The sequence below is a fragment of the Glycine soja genome, chromosome 16 (assembly GCF_004193775.1).
Source record: "Glycine soja cultivar W05 chromosome 16, ASM419377v2, whole genome shotgun sequence".
In the NCBI taxonomy this organism is placed as follows: domain Eukaryota; kingdom Viridiplantae; phylum Streptophyta; class Magnoliopsida; order Fabales; family Fabaceae; genus Glycine; species Glycine soja.
The window spans coordinates 36,892,926-36,911,300 of record NC_041017.1 but is presented as its reverse complement, the minus strand read 5'-3'; the positions used below and the strand labels follow the sequence as shown (position 1 = coordinate 36,911,300).

General features: G+C 32.2%; 2 protein-coding genes across 5 annotated transcripts; one reads left to right on the top strand and one right to left on the bottom strand.

The window, feature by feature from the left end:
- Nucleotides 1–561: 561 nt before the first annotated feature.
- On the top strand, nt 562–2,120 carry LOC114389664 (CDGSH iron-sulfur domain-containing protein NEET-like). Its single transcript, XM_028350391.1, has 2 exons — nt 562–909; nt 1,859–2,120. The coding sequence occupies exons 1-2, from the start codon at nt 668–670 to the stop codon at nt 1,956–1,958; spliced, it is 342 nt and encodes a 113-aa protein (XP_028206192.1). The 5' UTR covers nt 562–667; the 3' UTR covers nt 1,959–2,120.
- Nucleotides 2,121–2,783: 663 nt separating this feature from the next.
- On the bottom strand, nt 2,784–17,645 carry LOC114390879 (probable ribosomal protein S11, mitochondrial). Of its 4 annotated transcripts, none has more exons than XM_028351794.1 (3): nt 17,436–17,645; nt 15,663–16,481; nt 2,784–3,082 (listed from the first exon to the last, which is right to left on the bottom strand). In XM_028351794.1, exons 1-3 carry the CDS (start codon nt 17,557–17,559, stop codon nt 3,051–3,053), a joined length of 975 nt encoding a protein of 324 aa, XP_028207595.1. In that variant the 5' UTR covers nt 17,560–17,645; the 3' UTR covers nt 2,784–3,050. The 4 variants fall into 4 exon arrangements, with proteins under 4 accessions (XP_028207595.1, XP_028207596.1, XP_028207597.1 ...); XM_028351795.1 differs by having other exon boundaries at nt 2,784–3,113; nt 15,694–16,481; XM_028351796.1 differs by having other exon boundaries at nt 2,784–3,127; nt 15,708–16,481.
- Between the last annotated feature and the right edge of the window lie 730 nt (nt 17,646–18,375).

Here is an 18,375-nt window from a genome sequence, read left to right as displayed (position 1 = left end):
AAGGAATATGCTTTTACTTTCTGCATGCATCTTTCTTGTTAAGTTCTCATGATTTTCATAGCTAGGAATATGCTGAAATCTAATGACAAGAAAGCTTCAAAGTCCACATTGCATTGCAAGTTGAGCCGTTGAGATGTTATTTTTGTTGAAAAGTACATGTTGCATTGCATTGAATGATTCATCACGGTGATAATTATTACTATATAGCAGCATAACATCAACATGATACAAAATTTATGACCCTTTACCGGGTGACAATGATCATGACATATTAACATTAAATTATTTTCTTCTTGAGTAATTACAAGTTTTACAGTTTTTCGTAATTTAACACTTTCACACTTTTTCTCTCTCTCTACAAATGGCACATAGTAGTTGAGTGGTCACCTAATGCTCCTAATCATTTATGATTTTTTTCTCTCGCCATAAATAAAGTAGAGTAACAACATGTCTATTTGTGTCATTTCAAAGTGCCTATGAGGACAAGAACACAGGAGTGTGGCATCCACAAGTTCAGGAACACGTGTCATTACATTCAATCCTCTCCCTTTCTTATCTCATCCACTACTCGGTTACATAGCATGGTAGTAGTTGTGATTTATGAAGCCAAGGAGAAGATAATCTCATAAAAAACAGAGAAAGGAGTGAAAAAGAGAGACCCTTTTGAATGGAGTCTGTTCTAAGCCACGTTGGTGCAGGTTTCTTCAATGGCATGATCCCAAGGGGAGTTTTAGGTACCCATTTCAAGGCTAGTTCCTTTGTTGGTGTTGATGGTGGGAGGCCAAGGCGTGTAGTGTTGGTGAAAGCTGAGGCTGTGAGCATAAACCCAGATATAAGGAAGAGTGAAGAGAAAGTGGTAGATTCTGTGGTGGTAACTGAACTCTCCAAGCCCCTCACTCCTTATTGCAGGTAAGGTTCAGTTTGTCAAGCTCTTACTTTCTGGATAATTCTATCGTTATGCCATACTTTTCTATGCCATTATGTGCTTGGTTGAGGAGGTAGCTTTCTTCTATTTTTATTTGAGGTAGTGTGCAACAGGAGGACTGAAACTTCTTTCTAATTTCTATGATGTTAACATGTTTGTTGGTTTTAAAATGTGCTCTATCATGAAAATATAAAAGGGAATGATTCCACTAATTCGTTTCCACAAAAACTCTAAATGTTTTCACTTTGGTTCAGGGAAATAAATTCTTTTGATAGCATGTTACTATTTAATTGTGATAAATTAAGATTATTTTTTCTATAAATTTTCATTGGGAGCCAAATGAAATAGAAAGGGGGAAAAATAGAACTATACTATTTTCATTATCACAGGTTCTGCTCTCAATTTTCATCCAGAAGAGTGTATTGTATGCACCATATCATTGAAGTTAATGTGTTTAACCAGTACAATTTAGAAAAAGAAAATATCAATTGTTCGAGAATCAATAGCCTGCTTGGTGTCATTCATGGTCAAATGCAGAGTTGTGAAGCTTTAGTTTGTTGCTTAAAACAAGTTGCATGAATATGAAGATGAATTATTCTGGTTTATTCCATGCTCCAGTGCATTGAATATTCATTTCATATCAAAGTATAATCAACATCTGTTCTGGTATCAAATGTCCTCAACAGGATAATGTTCAACATTTGATGCATATAAAACAAGTTTTAGCCTAGGTAGTTGTACTACTTTCAAGTCCCATTTAAAAGGTAATGGCAAAAGGACATGTTTGATGTGGTTTGGAAGTTAAGGGTTGAAAAATGAAGCATTCCTTAGAATCTTGTATCAAGTGGAAAGTCTTGATTTTCCCCTTCTATAGTGTGTGTTTGATGCAATTTGAATTCCAAAAATCTTATCTTTCTGAGTGCTTGGGTGCAGATGTTGGAGATCAGGGACTTTTCCTCTATGTGATGGAAGCCATGTAAAGCACAACAAAGCCACCGGAGATAATGTTGGCCCTCTTCTTTTGAAAAAGTAAAATTATGATGATCATGGCCTGTTTTTATTAGAGAATTACATTAAATATTTTAAGGAAGTTTTTTTTTTTTTTTTTTGTGGATCAGACTTGGCATTTCAATGTTTGAAATAAAACGTGGCTTATGCTATGAATGTGATTCCTTTTACTGTCTATTATAACCTATATCCGTGTGATAACTTTGTTGAGGTCAACTGCGAGCGATAGTGAACAATCACGAGAAAGTAATTTCTGAGATTGAGAGATACGTGTTTTGCTTTGGACATTTTCTCCCATGCTTTTGACTATAACAGACTTCTTAAAATAAATTGTCCTTCTTGAGATCTAAGTATAGCGTTTATTAAGTTTTATACCGTTCAGAATCAGTGAATTCATTCATCAACAGGCACCAGTTAAAATTTAAAATCTTAAGTTGTGTCACCGAGTAAATCTTGCCTTGTCCAAGACTACGGAACGATCTAAGAAAGTAAGAAGAATTATTATGATCACATATTTTATACTCTTCAAACTGTGAAACCAACAATGTGAAATACAAATCTCCAACTATGCTACAAAACCACACAGTTCGACTGACATTGAATATGATCCCTTAAGTAGTATAAAGCATTTTTTTTAAAAGATAAATTTAATATCATGAAAAAGATAAAGACAAAAAATGATGTATAATTATATATATATATATATATTATATATATATATATATATATATATATATATATATATATTAAATCTCCTTTTTATACACCAGAATGTAAGTATTGGCTGATTTTATTTTCATTTCATTTATTTACGCAAAAAAAAAAAAAAAAGAGTTTGGGGGCCGTGGTCAACAGTAACACAAGAACAAGTATGAGCCCCATTCAGTTGAGAATAGTGATTCAGTACATACTGTTACAGAAAATTCTGGTTATTGAATCTTCAAAATTGTACAAACTGTAAACAAGAGGCAGAAAACGCAGTCTACAAGTAACAACTAGAATCATAATGAAATGTGCTAAACAAAAATATCATCATGTGCCCAAAACAGCACCTAAATTGTGTCTTCATCCCAGTTAAATAATGCTTAATTTCTTCAACCACCTCAATTGCAAACACCTAAATTCGTCGTTTCTTTGGGAGTCTGCAACCATTATGGGGTTTTCTTGTAGTATCTTCAATGTATACAATTGGACTTCTATCCCCTCGAGCTACATTGTTGGGGTACTAGCTAGTGCTATCTCTTTAATTTTCCACACAACCCTTATTTTTTCTGTTTTCTTTCTGCATGTAAAATATGAAGGTCGATTCAAAACTTAATTTTATTTTATTCTTTGTGTCCAATATTATTAATTAGATGAAGAAGGCATTGAACGACACATCATGTTCTTACCAAGTGATCATAGCTGCAAGTTGCTCATCGCCCAATTTCACAATGGAGAACATTGCTATTCGCTTTGGGGATGTTCAGGGCAACCAAGGTTACGTTTAGGGCGTTCTAAGAAGATTAAGTCTTGGACGAAATGTTAAGATAAATATATATATTGTTTTGAGAAGAGTTATAATTAAACAAACCCTTGATTGAAATTGAGCTCAAGAATCATGGATATTCAATATTTTTCTTGTTCACAATATGATTATTTGCTTTTTTACTTTGGTGGAGCAATTTTTTCTTAATGAATTATTATTATTTATTGCACTGGTACAATGGTTTTGTTACTTGCTTGGTTGTCGTAGCTTAATTTTAAAGATAGAAATTGAGCTCAAGAATATGGATATTCAATTTTGTTGTTCACGATATGTTTATTTCGAGCTAAATTTTCTTTCTTCATTTGCTTTTTTCACATAGGTGGAGTATAGTTTTTTTTCCAATTATTATTTAGGTTAGAGCTATATATATATATATATATATATATATATCAACCCTTGACAAAAGAATGAAGACTAAGCCACTCTGCTTTTATAACCTATTTTTGAAAGTTTGAATAAAATGAATATAATTTAAATTTAGAGTTTATTTTTAATTTGATTCATATTTTAAATCTTGATATACCATGTTGAATTGAATATATTTTTCATTTTTAACCAAACTAAATTTAAGATTACTATATAATTTAGATTAGTATTAATTTTATGTTAATTTTTAATTTTTACATTTTGACCTATCATTCTAGTATTAAGATCACAGTAAATTAGGATTAAAACAGAATTTTTAGGATCTATTAAGATTACAGTTATAATAATTTTAAGATTTAATTTATCTAAAACATATCTTCAAATTGATAAAATATCTCGATATTTAATTAAAAGATTAAAGGTTAAAGATATTATTTGAAATTTGAAAGACATAAAATATATAAACAATTCATATTATAAGAATATCTTGTTTATTTATAATTTGAAATCTTTATTATCCCTTTAAGATTTGGCTCATTTATATTTTTTGTTTGTGCGATCTATAAATCCTATACAGTGGTTCAATTGTGGAAGCGTTTCACGTTCGGCAAAAAAAGAAAACCAAGGATGAAATATATGAATGCCACCCTTCCTCATACTTTCCCTGAGGATTTGATCACAGAAATTCTGATGATGTTGCCTGTGAGATCGATATTGCGTTTTAAATGCATGTGTAAGTCATGGTTTTCTCTTATTTCTCATCCAGAATTCGCTCGATCCCACTTTGCCCTAGCTGCAACACCCACCACCAGACTTTATCTGTCTGCCAACGATCATCAAGTTGAATGCACAGATATAGAGGCATCACTTCATGATGACAATTCTGCCAAAGTAGTCTTTAACTATCCTCTTCCGTCACCTGAAGACAAACATTATAATCGCGCGATAGATATCGTGGGTTCATGTAGAGGATTTATACTCTTGATGATAACCAGTGGTGCCTTAGATTTCATCATATGGAATCCTTCAACGGGTCTCCGGAAAGGAATTAGCTATGTGATGGATGATCATGCATATAATTTCTGTGATGATCGATGTGGCTTTGGATATGACTCATCAACTGATGACTACGTGATAGTGAAATTAAAAATTGATGGGTGGTGCACGGAGGTCCATTGTTTCTCCTTGAGAACCAATTCATGGAGTCGCATTCTGGGTACTGCTCTATATTATCCTGTTGATTTAGGACATGGAGCGTTCTTTAATGGGGCTCTTCATTGGCTTGTTAGACGCTGTAATGGTCGTCGTCAAGCTGTGATTATTTCATTTGATGTGACGGAAAGGGGATTATTTGAAATTCCACTGCCACCTGATTTCGCCGTTAAAGATCAAATATGTGATTTGAGGGTCATGGAAGGATGTCTGTGTCTCTGTGGTGCTAATATTGGTCGTGAAACTACAATTTGGATGATGAAAGAATATAAAGTGCAGTCATCGTGGACCAGGTTAATTGTTCCAATTTATAATAAGTGTCATCCTTTTCTCCGTGTCTTTTACCCAATATGTTTAACCAAAAAAGATGAGTTTTTGGGATCAAATCACAAGACATTAGTGAAACTTAATAAGAAAGGTGATTTGCTTGAGCATCACGCACGTTGTCACAACATGGGCTGTGGTATTTTATTACGCGGTGGTGTGTACAGAGAGAGTTTGCTATCACTCCCTGAGTAATTTGTGAAAGCAACCCAAATCTGAAATTGTATGCAGAAGGCAATATATTTTCCTATAGTCAAAGTACAAGTTAGTCAATTCTTGTTGGAGTTGGTACATGCTATTTGTAGCATCTATATCTTTTTTATTCTTAATATTGTCAATAGGTTGACAGTTAATTAATTATTTGTTCTCGTATTTGAATCTGTCTACATGTATTGGAGTGATTTTGTTTTTCTATTAATATTGATAATCTTTCCATCACATATAATTTCATGATATCCCTAAAGCTTTGGCATATGTTGGTTGTATAAAATGTATACGTACTGAGACGTTTCATGACATGCAAATATTCTCATATGGAAGAGTTGATCTCTGTTAGGTCATGTACGTGATGCAGGTGTTGGTTGTATGTTTTGCAGTACTCACTATATATGAAGGTCAATGAATCCCTCTTGGATGATTTTTATGCTTCCTTTTAATTTTGTTGTTTTGATTACATTACGATTCTGGCACTGTAGCTTCATAACACAGTCTAGTCAGCGACTCCTGGCATATGGTTTTAGCATTTATGAAACTTATATTAGCATCATACACAAGTAACATATACAATGAAAGCAAGTTTAATTTGAGACCTTAAACTAATTAGGATCCATGACCTAACATAAGGTAACTAATTGTTCATTTAAATTTGACATGTCCTTTTAAGATTATCATAAAACTTGGGGATTGATTAATTTTAAAATTTACTTAATCTAAAAAAAAAACATCTTTAAATGATAACTATATCAATATTTAAAGTAGATATGGTGGGTTCATGCAGAGGATTTATACTCTTGAGCTCAAGAATATGGATATTCAATTTTGTTGTTCACGATATGTTTATTTCGAGCTAAATTTTCTTTCTTAATTTATTTGCTTTTTTCACATAGGTGGAGTACAGTTTTTTTTTCCCAATTATTATTTATTGCATTGGTTTGTTTTTGTTAATTTATTTAGGATCGTCATTAGTTTTATTTGTTACTTGCTTGGTTATAGAAGTTTATTTTTTTAAAAAAAATGACAAAAATAGGTAAACTGAACAGATACGTAATTATAACGCTTCTTGTTTCTCAAAAGTTCATAAATTGCATCTATATTTTGTATAGAATGGCTACCAGAGTAGAAAAGGCTTGGTAGCTAACAAGGTAGTGATAGTACTAGAGCCTAGAGCCTTGATCATTTCTAATAACAAGTGATTAAATTAACTTTTATTGTGATATTTGGTAATTAAAACACGAATTAATAAATAGTTTGATGGCTTTTAAACTCATGCTTGTAAATTGCACAAGCCTAGATCACTATTTAAATACGAGTGGATTTATTTTTATGCCAAGCTGATGATTGAACTTTTATTTTTCTATGTTTTAATTAAAGGAAGCTTATTAATTTGGAGCAATATTAGCTTGAATCTTTCTTTTTTTAAAAAAATTGATTATCAGGTATATGTAGAAAAACTGGTTGTTCCACGTTCAAGGACAACTGAGCAGTGTTCTCTAGATATATTTCACATAAATGGTGATTGTGTATCTTCAACTTGTTTTGTGGAGCTATTTAGATATGGTGCTATGGATGGTTATGGTTGGAAGCCTGAAAAGGTGCAAATCTATGGCGTGATGAACACATCACCTACTATTTTGGATTTCAATCGCACCCAACCCAGTTGAAGGTGGTTCGGGCATAATTTGTGCTACAAAAAATTTCCTTTTAACTACCATGTTAATTTTAAGATTACTATATAATTTAGATTAGTATTAATTTTATGTTAATTTTTAATTTTTACATTTTTACTTATCATTCTAGTATTAAGATCACAATAAATTAGGATTACAACAGAATTTTTAGGATCTATTAAGATTACAGTTATAATAATTTTAAGATTTAATTTATCTTAAACATATCTTCAAATTGATAAAATATCTCGATATTTAAAAGATTAAAGGTTAAAGATAATATTTGAAATTTGAAAGACATAAAAATATATAAATAATTCATATTATAAGAATATCCTGTTTATTTATCATTTGAAATCTTTTATCATCCCTTTACGATTTGGCTCATTTATATTTTTTGTTTGTGCGATCTATAAATCCTATACAGTGGTTCAATTGTTGAAGCGTTTCACGTTCGGCAAAAAAAGAAAACCAAAGATGAAGCATATGAATGCCACTCTTCCTCATACTCTCCCTGAGGATTTGATCACAGAAATTCTGATGATGTTGCCTGTGAGATCGATATTGCGTTTTAAATGCATGTGTAAGTCATGGTTTTCTCTTATTTCTGATCCAGAATTCGCTCGATCCCACTTTGCCCTAGCTGCAACACCCACCACCAGACTTTTTCTGTCAACCAACGGTTATCAAGTTGAATGCACAGATATAGAGGCATCACTTCATGATGATAATTCTGCCAAAGTAGTCTTTAACTTTCCCCTTCCGTCACCGGAAAACGAATATTATAATTGCGCGATAAATATCGTGGGTTCATGTAGAGGATTTATACTCTTGTTAACCAGTGGTGCCTTAGATTTCATCATATGGAATCCTTCAACGGGTCTCCGGAAAGGAATTAGGTATGTGATGGATGATCATGTATATAATTTCTATGCTGATCGATGTGGCTTTGGATATGACTCATCAACTGATGACTACGTGATAGTGAATTTAACAATTGAAGGGTGGCGCACGGAGGTCCATTGTTTCTCCTTGAGAACCAATTCATGGAGTCGCATTTTGGGTACAGCTATATATTTTCCTCTTGATTGTGGAAATGGGGTGTTTTTTAATGGGGCTCTTCATTGGTTTGGTAGACTCTGGGATGGTCGTCGTCAAGCTGTGATTACTTCATTTGATGTGACGGAAAGGGGATTATTTGAAATTCCACTGCCACCTGATTTCGCCGTTGAAAATCAAATATATGATTTGAGGGTCATGGAAGGATGTTTGTGTCTCTGTGTTGCTAAAATGGGTTGTGGAACTACAATTTGGATGATGAAAGAATATAAAGTGCAGTCATCGTGGACCAAGTTAATTGTTCCAATTTATAATCAGTGTCATCCTTTTCTCCCTGTCTTTTACCCAATATGTTCAACCAAAAAAGATGAGTTTTTGGGATCAAATCATAAGACATTAGTGAAACTTAACAAGAAAGGTGATTTGCTTGAGCATCAGGCACGTTGGCACTACATGGACTGTACTATTTTAGTACACTGTGGTGTGTACAGAGAGAGTTTGCTATCACTGCCTGAGTAATTTGTGAAAGCAACTGAAGTCTGAAATTGTGTGCAGAAGGCATAATGAGTGAATTGGGTTCCTTGGCCTATCTTGTAATCTCTCTTTCCTATAGTCAAAGTACAAGTTAGTCAATTCTTGTTGCAGTTGGTACATGCTATTTATAGCATCTATATCTTTTTTATTCTTAATATTGTCAATAATAGGTTGACAGTTAATTTGTTTTGAATTTTAATTTGTTCTCGTATTTGAATCTGTCTACATGTATTGGAGTGATTTGTTTTTCTATTAATGTTGATAATCTTTCCATCACATAATTTCATGATATCCCTAAAGCTTTGGCATATGTTGGTTGTATAAAATGTATACGTACTGAGTTTCATGACACGCAAATATTCTCATATGGAAGAGTTGATCTCTGTTAGGTCATGTGTTGCAAGTTTTGGAGTACTTACTACTTAGGAAGGTCAATGAATCCCTCTTGGATAATTTTTAAATTACCTTTTAATTTTGTTGTTTTGATTACATTAGGATTCTGGCACTGTAGCTTTATAAACGTACACAGCCTAGTCAGCAACTCCTGGCATATGGTTTTAGCATTTGTGAAACTTATATTAGCATCATACACAAGTTAAGTAACAGATATGCAAGTTCACAATGAAAGCAAGTTTGAGACCTTAATCTAATTTGGATCCATGACCTAACACAAGGTAACTAATTGTTAATTTAAATTTGACATGTCCTTTTAAGATTACAATAAAACTTTTTGGGATTGATTAATTTGAAAATTTACTTAATCTAAAAAAAACATCTTTAAATGATAATTAAGTATATCAATATTTAAAGTAGATATGGTGGGTTCATGCAGAGGATTTTATACTCTTGATAACCGATGATGTCTTTGATTTCATCGTATGGAATCCATCTACCGGGCTCTAGAAAGGAATTAACTATGGAATGGATGATGCACATCGATATGATTTTCATGTAGATCAATGTGGCTATGGTTATGACTCATCAACTGATCGATGACTAATGTAACACCACAAGTAAGAAGTGAACGGTGGTGCGAATTCCATTGTTTATCTTTGAGAATCCATTCATGGAGCCACATTCATGAATTGCCCTTGAATAAGGTTCTTCATTGGTTAGTTATATCACGTACGTAGTGAAATTATATATTTCATTTGATGTGACAAAAAAGAGAATATAGAAATTCCACTATCACATGATTTTAAAATTGGATTGTTAAAGTTTAACTTGTCCTTGTATTTGAATTTGTCTTTGTATGCCGTTGGTTTAATTTGTTTGTTTCTTGTATTGATGTTGATAGGCCTTCTCACATGTATCCCTAAAGATACCTGCATGTGCAATGAATGTAGAAATTATAGCTTTGTAAACGTACGTACACAGCTTAACAGTGTTGTCACAACAGGGGTGGTCAAAGTAATGATTTTAGGAGAAGCAGAAATATATATATGTAAATGAAAGTAACGAAACTAGGTTCTAGATGTGTAACCATGGATTAGTAATTGATTTGATATATATTAAAAAATTTAAAATTATATATATATATATATATATATATATATAATATAAAAGTATATAATTAATATTATTTGATTAAAAAAAATTAATTTATATTTTAAAATCTAAAATAATGATTCAAGTATTAAAATTAATAACATAAATTCATAAATAATAATTTAATAATATAATTATATAAGTTTTGATTTTTTTTCCTGATTATATAACCGTGACCGATCAAATCCGACCAAGTTTTTAAGTAAATAATATAAAATCTTAGAGAAGATTTCTGTAATTTTTTTATTTATTATTATCGTCGGAAATAATAACATGGAGTAGTGTAAATGCGTGATCTAGTCTTTGCAAAGACGGTACACATTTTGTGAAGAATAATATATTAATTTTATTTTTAAGTTTTCCCCCAATTTTTCTCTTTATTTTAAATATATATAGAGAAGCGTTAATAACAGTTATTTCTAATGCATATCTTATTGTTAATTGAAATTTCTTGAAATAAAATTATAAGAGAAAATCATTAAAAAGTATTTATGAACTTAATTACAAAATTTTGTAATTTCTGCTATAATTTTTTTTCAATTTCAAATAAAATTCAAACCAGTAAAAAAATGTGATAAAAAAAGGTGTGCTAGAAAATACTCCAATAAATGTTATTAGCATTTCTATTAAACTATATGTCATCATTTGGTTGTTGTGTATTTTATAAAGTAAAACTTACTAAACAGTTTTGGGACAATTTAATTTATTTCATACAATAACTCCAAATAAATGATCTAAGTTCTTATATATATATATATATATATATGTATAATGTGAATTTCTTACCACTTTACATATTTTGTTCTATAATACTGCAAGTTCTTAATTTCTTTTTCTTGAGGCACAATTTTTTAACATATTTCTGATTGCAACAAATTAATTAATAACGTTATGCAAATGCCAACAAATAGGGTGTTACCCATGCGCAGGCACATAATAAAGTTTCTCTTCCAAATTCAGAAAAATTTCGGTTGACGATTCTGAAAAAAGAAAACGATAACGATGAAGCTGCATGTTCTTCTTCTTCTTATTCTTATTCTCTTGTTCAGTATTGCATATTTGCATCGGAACTTACGACCCTTTCAGTCTCAGATGATTTCACGTCTCATTCTCTCGAACGTTGCGATGCTGAAACTGAGTTCAACTCCTATGGCTACATTGCTGGGGTACTAGCTAGTGCTATCTCTTTAATTTTCCACACAACCCTTATTTTTTCTGTTTTCTCTCTGCATGTAAAATATGAAGGTCGATTCAGCACTTAATTTTATTTTATTCTTTGTGTCCAATATTATTAATTAGATAAAGAAGGCATTGAACGACACATCATGTTCTTACCAAGTGATCATAGCTGCAAGTCGCTCATCGCCCAATTTCACAATGGAGAACATTGCTATTCGCTTTGGGGATGTTCATGGAAACCAAGGTTACGTTTAGGGCGTTCTAAGAAGATTAAGTCTTGGACGAAATGTTGATATATATATATATATATATATAATCAACCCTTGACAAAAGAATGAAGACTAAGCCACTCTGCTTTTATATCCTATTTTTGAAAGTTTGAATAAAATGAATATAATTTAAATTTAGAGTTTATTTTTAATTTGATTCATATTTCAAATCTTGATATACCATGTTAAATTGAATATATTTTTCATTTTTAACTAAACTAAAATTTAAGATTACTATATAATTTTGATTAGTATTAATTTTATGTTAATTTTTAATTTTTACATTTTGACCTATCATTCTAGTATTAAGATCACAATAAATTAGGATTACAACAGAATTTTTATGATCTATTAAGATTACAGTTATAATAATTTTAAGATTTAATTTATCTAAAACATATCTTCAAATTGATAAAATATCTCGATATTTAATTAAAAGATTAAAGGTTAAAGATATTATTTGAAATTTGAAAGGCATAAAATATATAAATAATTCATATTATAAGAATATCCTGTTTATTTATCATTTGAAATCTTATATCATCCCTTTAAGATTTGGCTCATTTATATTTTTTGTTTGTGCGATCTATAAATCCTATACAGTGGTTCAATTGTTGAAGCGTTTCACGTTCGGCAAAAAAAGAAAACCAAAGATGAAGCATATGAATGCCACTCTTCCTCATACTCTCCCTGAGGATTTGATCACAGAAATTCTGATGATGTTGCCTGTGAGATCGATATTGCGTTTTAAATGCATGTGTAAGTTATGGTTTTCTCTTATTTCTCATCCAGAATTCGCTCGATCCCACTTTGCCCTAGCTGCAACACCCACCACCAGACTTTATCTGTCTGCCAACGATCATCAAGTTGAATGCACAGATATAGAGGCATCACTTCATGATGAAAATTCTGCCAAAGTAGTCTTTAACTATCCTCTTCCGTCACCTGAAGACAAATATTATAATCGCATGATAGATATCGTGGGTTCATGTAGAGGATTTATACTCTTGATGACAACCAGTGGTGCCTTAAATTTCATCATATGGAATCCTTCAACAGGTCTCCGGAAAGGAATTAGCTATTTGATGGATGATCATATATATAATTTCTATGCTGATCGATGTGGCTTTGGATATGACTCATCAACTGATGACTACGTGATAGTTAATTTAAGAATTGAAGCGTGGCGCACAGAGGTCCATTGTTTCTCCTTGAGAACCAATTCATGGAGTCGCATGTTGGGTACTGCTCTATATTATCCTCTTGATTTAGGACATGGAGTGTTCTTCAATGGGGCTCTTCATTGGTTTGTTAGACGCTGTGATGGTCGTCGTCAAGCTGTGATTATTTCATTTGATGTGACGGAAAGGAGATTATTTGAAATTCTACTGCCACTTAATTTCGCCGTTAAAGATCAAATATGTGATTTGAGGGTCATGGAAGGATGTCTGTGTCTCTGTGGTGCTAATATTGGTCGTGAAACTACAATTTGGATGATGAAAGAATATAAAGTGCAGTCATCGTGGACCAAGTTATTAGTTGTTCCAATTTATAATCAGCATACAGGTCCTCCTTTACTCTTCTTTCCCCCTGTCTTTTACCCAATATGTTTAACCAAAAAAGATGAGTTTTTGGGATCAAATCACAAGACATTAGTGAAACTTAATAAGAAAGGTGATTTGCTTGAGCGTCACGCACGTTGTCACAACATTGGCTGTGGTATTTTATTACGCTGTGGTGTGTACAGAGAGAGTTTGCTATCACTCCCTGAGTAATTTGTGAAAGCAACTCAAATCTGAAATTGTATGCAGAAGGAATATATACTGGGTGAATTGGTTCCTTGGCCTATCTTGTAATCTCTCTTTCCTATAGTCAAAGTACAAGTTAGTCAATTCTTGTTGGAGTTGGTACATGCTATTTATAGCATCTATATCTTTTTTATTCTTAATATTGTCAATAATAGATTGACAGTTAATTTGTTTTGAAGTTTAATTTGTTCTCGTATTTGAATCTGTCTACATGTATTGGAGTGATTTGTTTTTCTATTAGATAATCTTTCCATCACATATAATTTCATTGTTTGTCTATATCTTTTTCATCACATTAAATTTCCTTTTAATTTTGTTGTTTAGATTACATTACGATTCTGGCACTGTAGCTTCATAAATTAAACGTACACAGTCTAGTCAGCAACTCCTGGCATATGGTATTAGCATTTATGAAACTTATATTAGCATCATACATAAGTAACATATACAATGAAAGCAAGTTTAATTTGAGACCTTAAACTAATTAGGATTCATGACCTAACATAAGGTAATTAATTGTTCATTTAAATTTGAGATGTCCTTTTAAGATTACCATAAAACTTTTGGGATTGATTAATTTTAAAATTTACTTAATCTAAAAAATATATATTTAAATGATAACTATATCAATATTTAAAGTAGATATCGTGGGTTCATGCATAGGATTTATACTCTTGAGCTCAAGAATATGGATATTCAATTTTGTTGTTCACGATATGTTTATTTCGAGCTAAATTTTCTTTCTTTATTTGCTTTTTTTTCACATAGGTGGAGTACAGTTTTTTTTTCTTCCAATTATTATTTATTGCATTGGTTTGTTTTTATTAATTTATTTAGGATCGTCATTAGTTTTATTTGTTACTTGCTTGGTTATAGAAGTTTATTTTTTAAAAAAATGACAAAAATAGGTAAACTGAACAGATACGTAATTATAACGCTTCTTGTTGCTCAAAAGTTCATAAATTGCATCTATATTTTGTATAGAATGGCTACCAGGGTAGAAAAGGCTTGGTAGCTAACAAGGTAGTGATAGTACTAGAGCCTAGAGCCTTGATCATTTCTAATGACTAGTGATTAATTAACTTTTGTGATATTTGGTAATTAAAACACTAATTAATAAATAGTTTGATGGCTTTTAAACTCATGCTTGCAAATTGCACATGCCTAGATCACTATTTAAATAAGAGTGGATTTATTTTTATGCCAAGCTGATGATTGAACTTTTATTTTTCTATGTTTACTAATTAATTAAAGGAAGCTTATTAATTTGGAGCAATATTAACTTGAATCTTTCTCTTTTTTTTAAAAAAAAATTGATTATCAGGTATATGTAGAAAAACTGTTCCACGTTCAAGGACAACTGAGCAGTGTTCTCTAGATATATTTCACATAAATGGTGATTGTGTATCTTCGACTTGTTTTGTGGAGCTATTTAGAAGTGGTGCAATGGATCGTTATGATTGGAAGCCTGAAAAGGTGCAAATTATGGCGTGATGAATACATCACCTACTATTTTGGATTTCAATCGCACGCAACCCATGTTTTTTTAAAAGATAAATTTAATGTGATGAAAAAGATATAGACAAACAATGATGTATAAATTATTATAAGAATTGTTATATATATATATATATATTACATCTCCTTTTTATACACCAGAATGTAAGTATTGGCTGATTTTATTTACGCAAAAAAAAATATTGAGTTTGGGAGCCGTGGTCAACAGTAACACAAGAACAAGTATGATCCCCATTCAGTTGAGAATAGTGATTCAGTACATACTGTTACAGAAAATTCTGGTTATTGAATCTTCAAAATTGTACAAACTGTAAACAAGAGGCAGAAAACACAGTCTACAAGTAACAACTAGAATCATAATGAAATGTGCTAAACAAAAATATCATCATGTGCCCAAAACAGCACCTAAATTGTGTCTTCATCCCAGTTAAATAATGCTTTCTTCAACCACCTCAATTGCAAACACCTATATTCGTCGTTTCTTTGGGAGTCTGCAACCATTATGGGGTTTTCTTGTAGTATCTTCAATGTATACAATTGGATTTCTATCCCCTCGAGAACCAGCAGTAAAGCCCTCCTTCCAGCTCATTATTGCATTCCTTTTTCTCCTAAAATGAGTAAATCCATTCACTTTCATGACAACAGATTTCAATCCCAAACCCCTAGCCTTTCGGCCAACAACTTCCGCAGTTGCCTCGGCTGCATACCTAGAAAGCTTTTGCCCTGATTTCAGGTCTTTCAATGGACCAGCAGAACCACTGAGTTTTATATTTCCTTGAGAATCTGTTACAGTAACAAAGGTATTATTACGCAACATCTTTATATGAACAAAATCAGCATCCTGCTCATATTGATACTGATGAAAGGGAGAACCCTTCATAAAATTATCTTCATCTATAATTCCTCTTACAAAGTCCATAGGCCTAGAGTTCCAGCCAGTCTCAGCATCATTCTTGCTTCCGATGTTTATGTTCTCTTTATCTTGCATAAAATCTGGAAGAGCATCTGCATTTGCATCCACATTCTGGCCCAGATTATTCTGGCTTCTGGAGTTTATGTTCTCTCTATTCCCCATAAAATTTGGAGGAGCATTCAAATTCTGTCGCATATTGTTCCAGCTTCTGGAGTTTATGTTCCCTCTATTCTGCACAAAATTTGGAGGAGCTTTTGCATCTGCATTCATATTCAGCCTCATATTATTCCACTTTTCGGAGTTTCTGTTCTCTGCATCCTGCATAGAATCATCTGCATTCACATTCTCGTTCACAATAAGATTCCTCCAATCAAAATTCGAGCTTGAAAATCCTCTAACATGTCCTGCAGTTTCAGAAAATTGAACAAGACCCCTTATAAACATCGTTGAGATAAGCTGGAAAAAAAAAACCTCTACTTGCAAAATTAGATGATAGAGACACAGAGTTATTCAATGCATCCATTACTACTGCCACAACTACTTTTCTGATTTCAACCATTTAGGATTCAGATATTGATCATAACATATATTGATGATAACGTATACAAGTGCTGATCTCAAACAATTTAGCTCAGAACCGAAAACACACAATTCAGGAACACCCAAATAAATAAATCAACCGATCACCACCGCCCCAATCTCTCTACAAAAATGAAAGGAAATCAGTAATAAAATTAACTAAAAAAAATTAAGGCCCATCAAATGCAGTCCACAAATTATTATTTGTCATGGAAAAGACAGACTTTCAGAAACAATGCGGCCACAATTGCGGTCACGGAGTCCCCAAAAAGTCACCGGCTGTTTTCGAAAACCTTGGTTCTGCATATAACAGGAAACAATGGGCAAATCACTCATGCACAAATTGAACATCATATCACATACTATTTTAAAAAGGATCACACACTAAACACACAATTTCAGACCTAATGAACAACTTCTCAGCATAGTCAACAGCTTCAGCAAAGTGAACTCCATAACAAATTAACAACTTCAGGGACCAACTCACACAAACGAAACAACACAAGTCAGCAACCAAAATCGAACATTCACTTTGTCATAATTTCCTCTCTCTCTCTCTCTCTCTCTCTTTTTTCTCTCTTTGAAAACAGTAAACACTGCCTCTAATCCCTATCCATCCACACATCGAAACGACGCCGTCAAAAAATTATAAGCATACACGATTTTCTATTTCCACAGTCTCGAGTAAATCCACACATCGAAACGACGCCATCTAAACTTCAAATTTTTTTTCCATTTCGAAAACGGCGGAAATGAAAGCAGAGGGATTCGAAGAGTACCGTCGTTTTGAGGTAAACGGCGAGATCGTAGGGCGGCGTCGAATGGAAGAGTGGGTTTCGGCACGAGAAGTGATGTGAGGGAAGATCCACAGCCATGGCGAATGGAAGACAAAAAACGATACATCGTTTTTTTTAGGGTTTGAGTTCAAAGAACTCAGATTCTGACACTGTTTCGCTTCTTAGCTTGAAGCACTCACTACTCAACCAAGTGTGCCTTTTTTTTTTCAGTTTCAATTACACCAGGCTTGTGTTTACATGGGCTTATCTTTCGTATTTGGTTGGGCTCTAGCCCAACACAATCAACCAAAAACAAAAACGGGAATTTCAATGTGTGCTTAGAAATATTATACATATATTTTCTTCTTTTTTCTTTTAAAGAAAGTATTAATTAAATATTTTTTTTTTGAACCAAAGAAGGTTGAAGTCAAGTAAAAGCATCCTCTTCATTTCTTTCATCTCATAAACCTTTGGAAAATAAATAAAATAAAGATGGTACACATTTTGTGAAGAATAATATTTATTTTCTCAAAAGCTTATTAATAAAAAAATGAAGAGAATGTTTGTCTTTAGTAAAAATGGCTCTTAACATAATAAACCTTTTGATGCTTATTTATAGAAAACCTTTGCACACTAAATATACATATCTTTTATAATTAGTATCCAAAGATTTATAATAGTGATTCTTAGATGATAAGGTGTGATAAATACCTCTAGAAGTGAATCTTGTGGTTTGCTTGACGATAATTATTAGATATTCTGTGATAAATCATATCTTATACTTTGCAGATATACGAGACTCTTTTCAAAGGAATTAATTTAGAATTTAGATTCCTAGTGTTGTTGCATGGTGAAATAATATAATAATTCTATTTTTAAGTTTTCCCCCAATTTTTCTCTTTATTTTAAATATATATAGAGAAGCGTTAGTAACAGTTTTTTC

What these genes read in the sequence shown, in the direction of transcription:
- LOC114389664 (XM_028350391.1), top strand. Translation starts at nt 668, where the DNA reads ATGGAGTCTGTTCTAAGCCACGTTGGTGCAGGTTTCTTCAATGGCATG. An exon ending in CCCCTCACTCCTTATTGCAG is followed by an intron (nt 910 to 1,858) that starts GTAAGGTTCAGT and finishes GCTTGGGTGCAG; the next exon opens with ATGTTGGAGATCAGGGACTT.
- LOC114390879 (XM_028351794.1), bottom strand. Translation starts at nt 17,559, where the DNA reads ATGTATCGTTTTTTGTCTTCCATTCGCCATGGCTGTGGATCTTCCCTC. An exon ending in CCGTTTACCTCAAAACGACG is followed by an intron (nt 16,482 to 17,435) that starts GTACTCTTCGAA and finishes CTGAAACTGCAG; the next exon opens with GACATGTTAGAGGATTTTCA. An exon ending in TACAAGAAAACCCCATAATG is followed by an intron (nt 3,083 to 15,662) that starts GTTGCAGACTCC and finishes AACCCCATAATG; the next exon opens with GTTGCAGACTCCCAAAGAAA.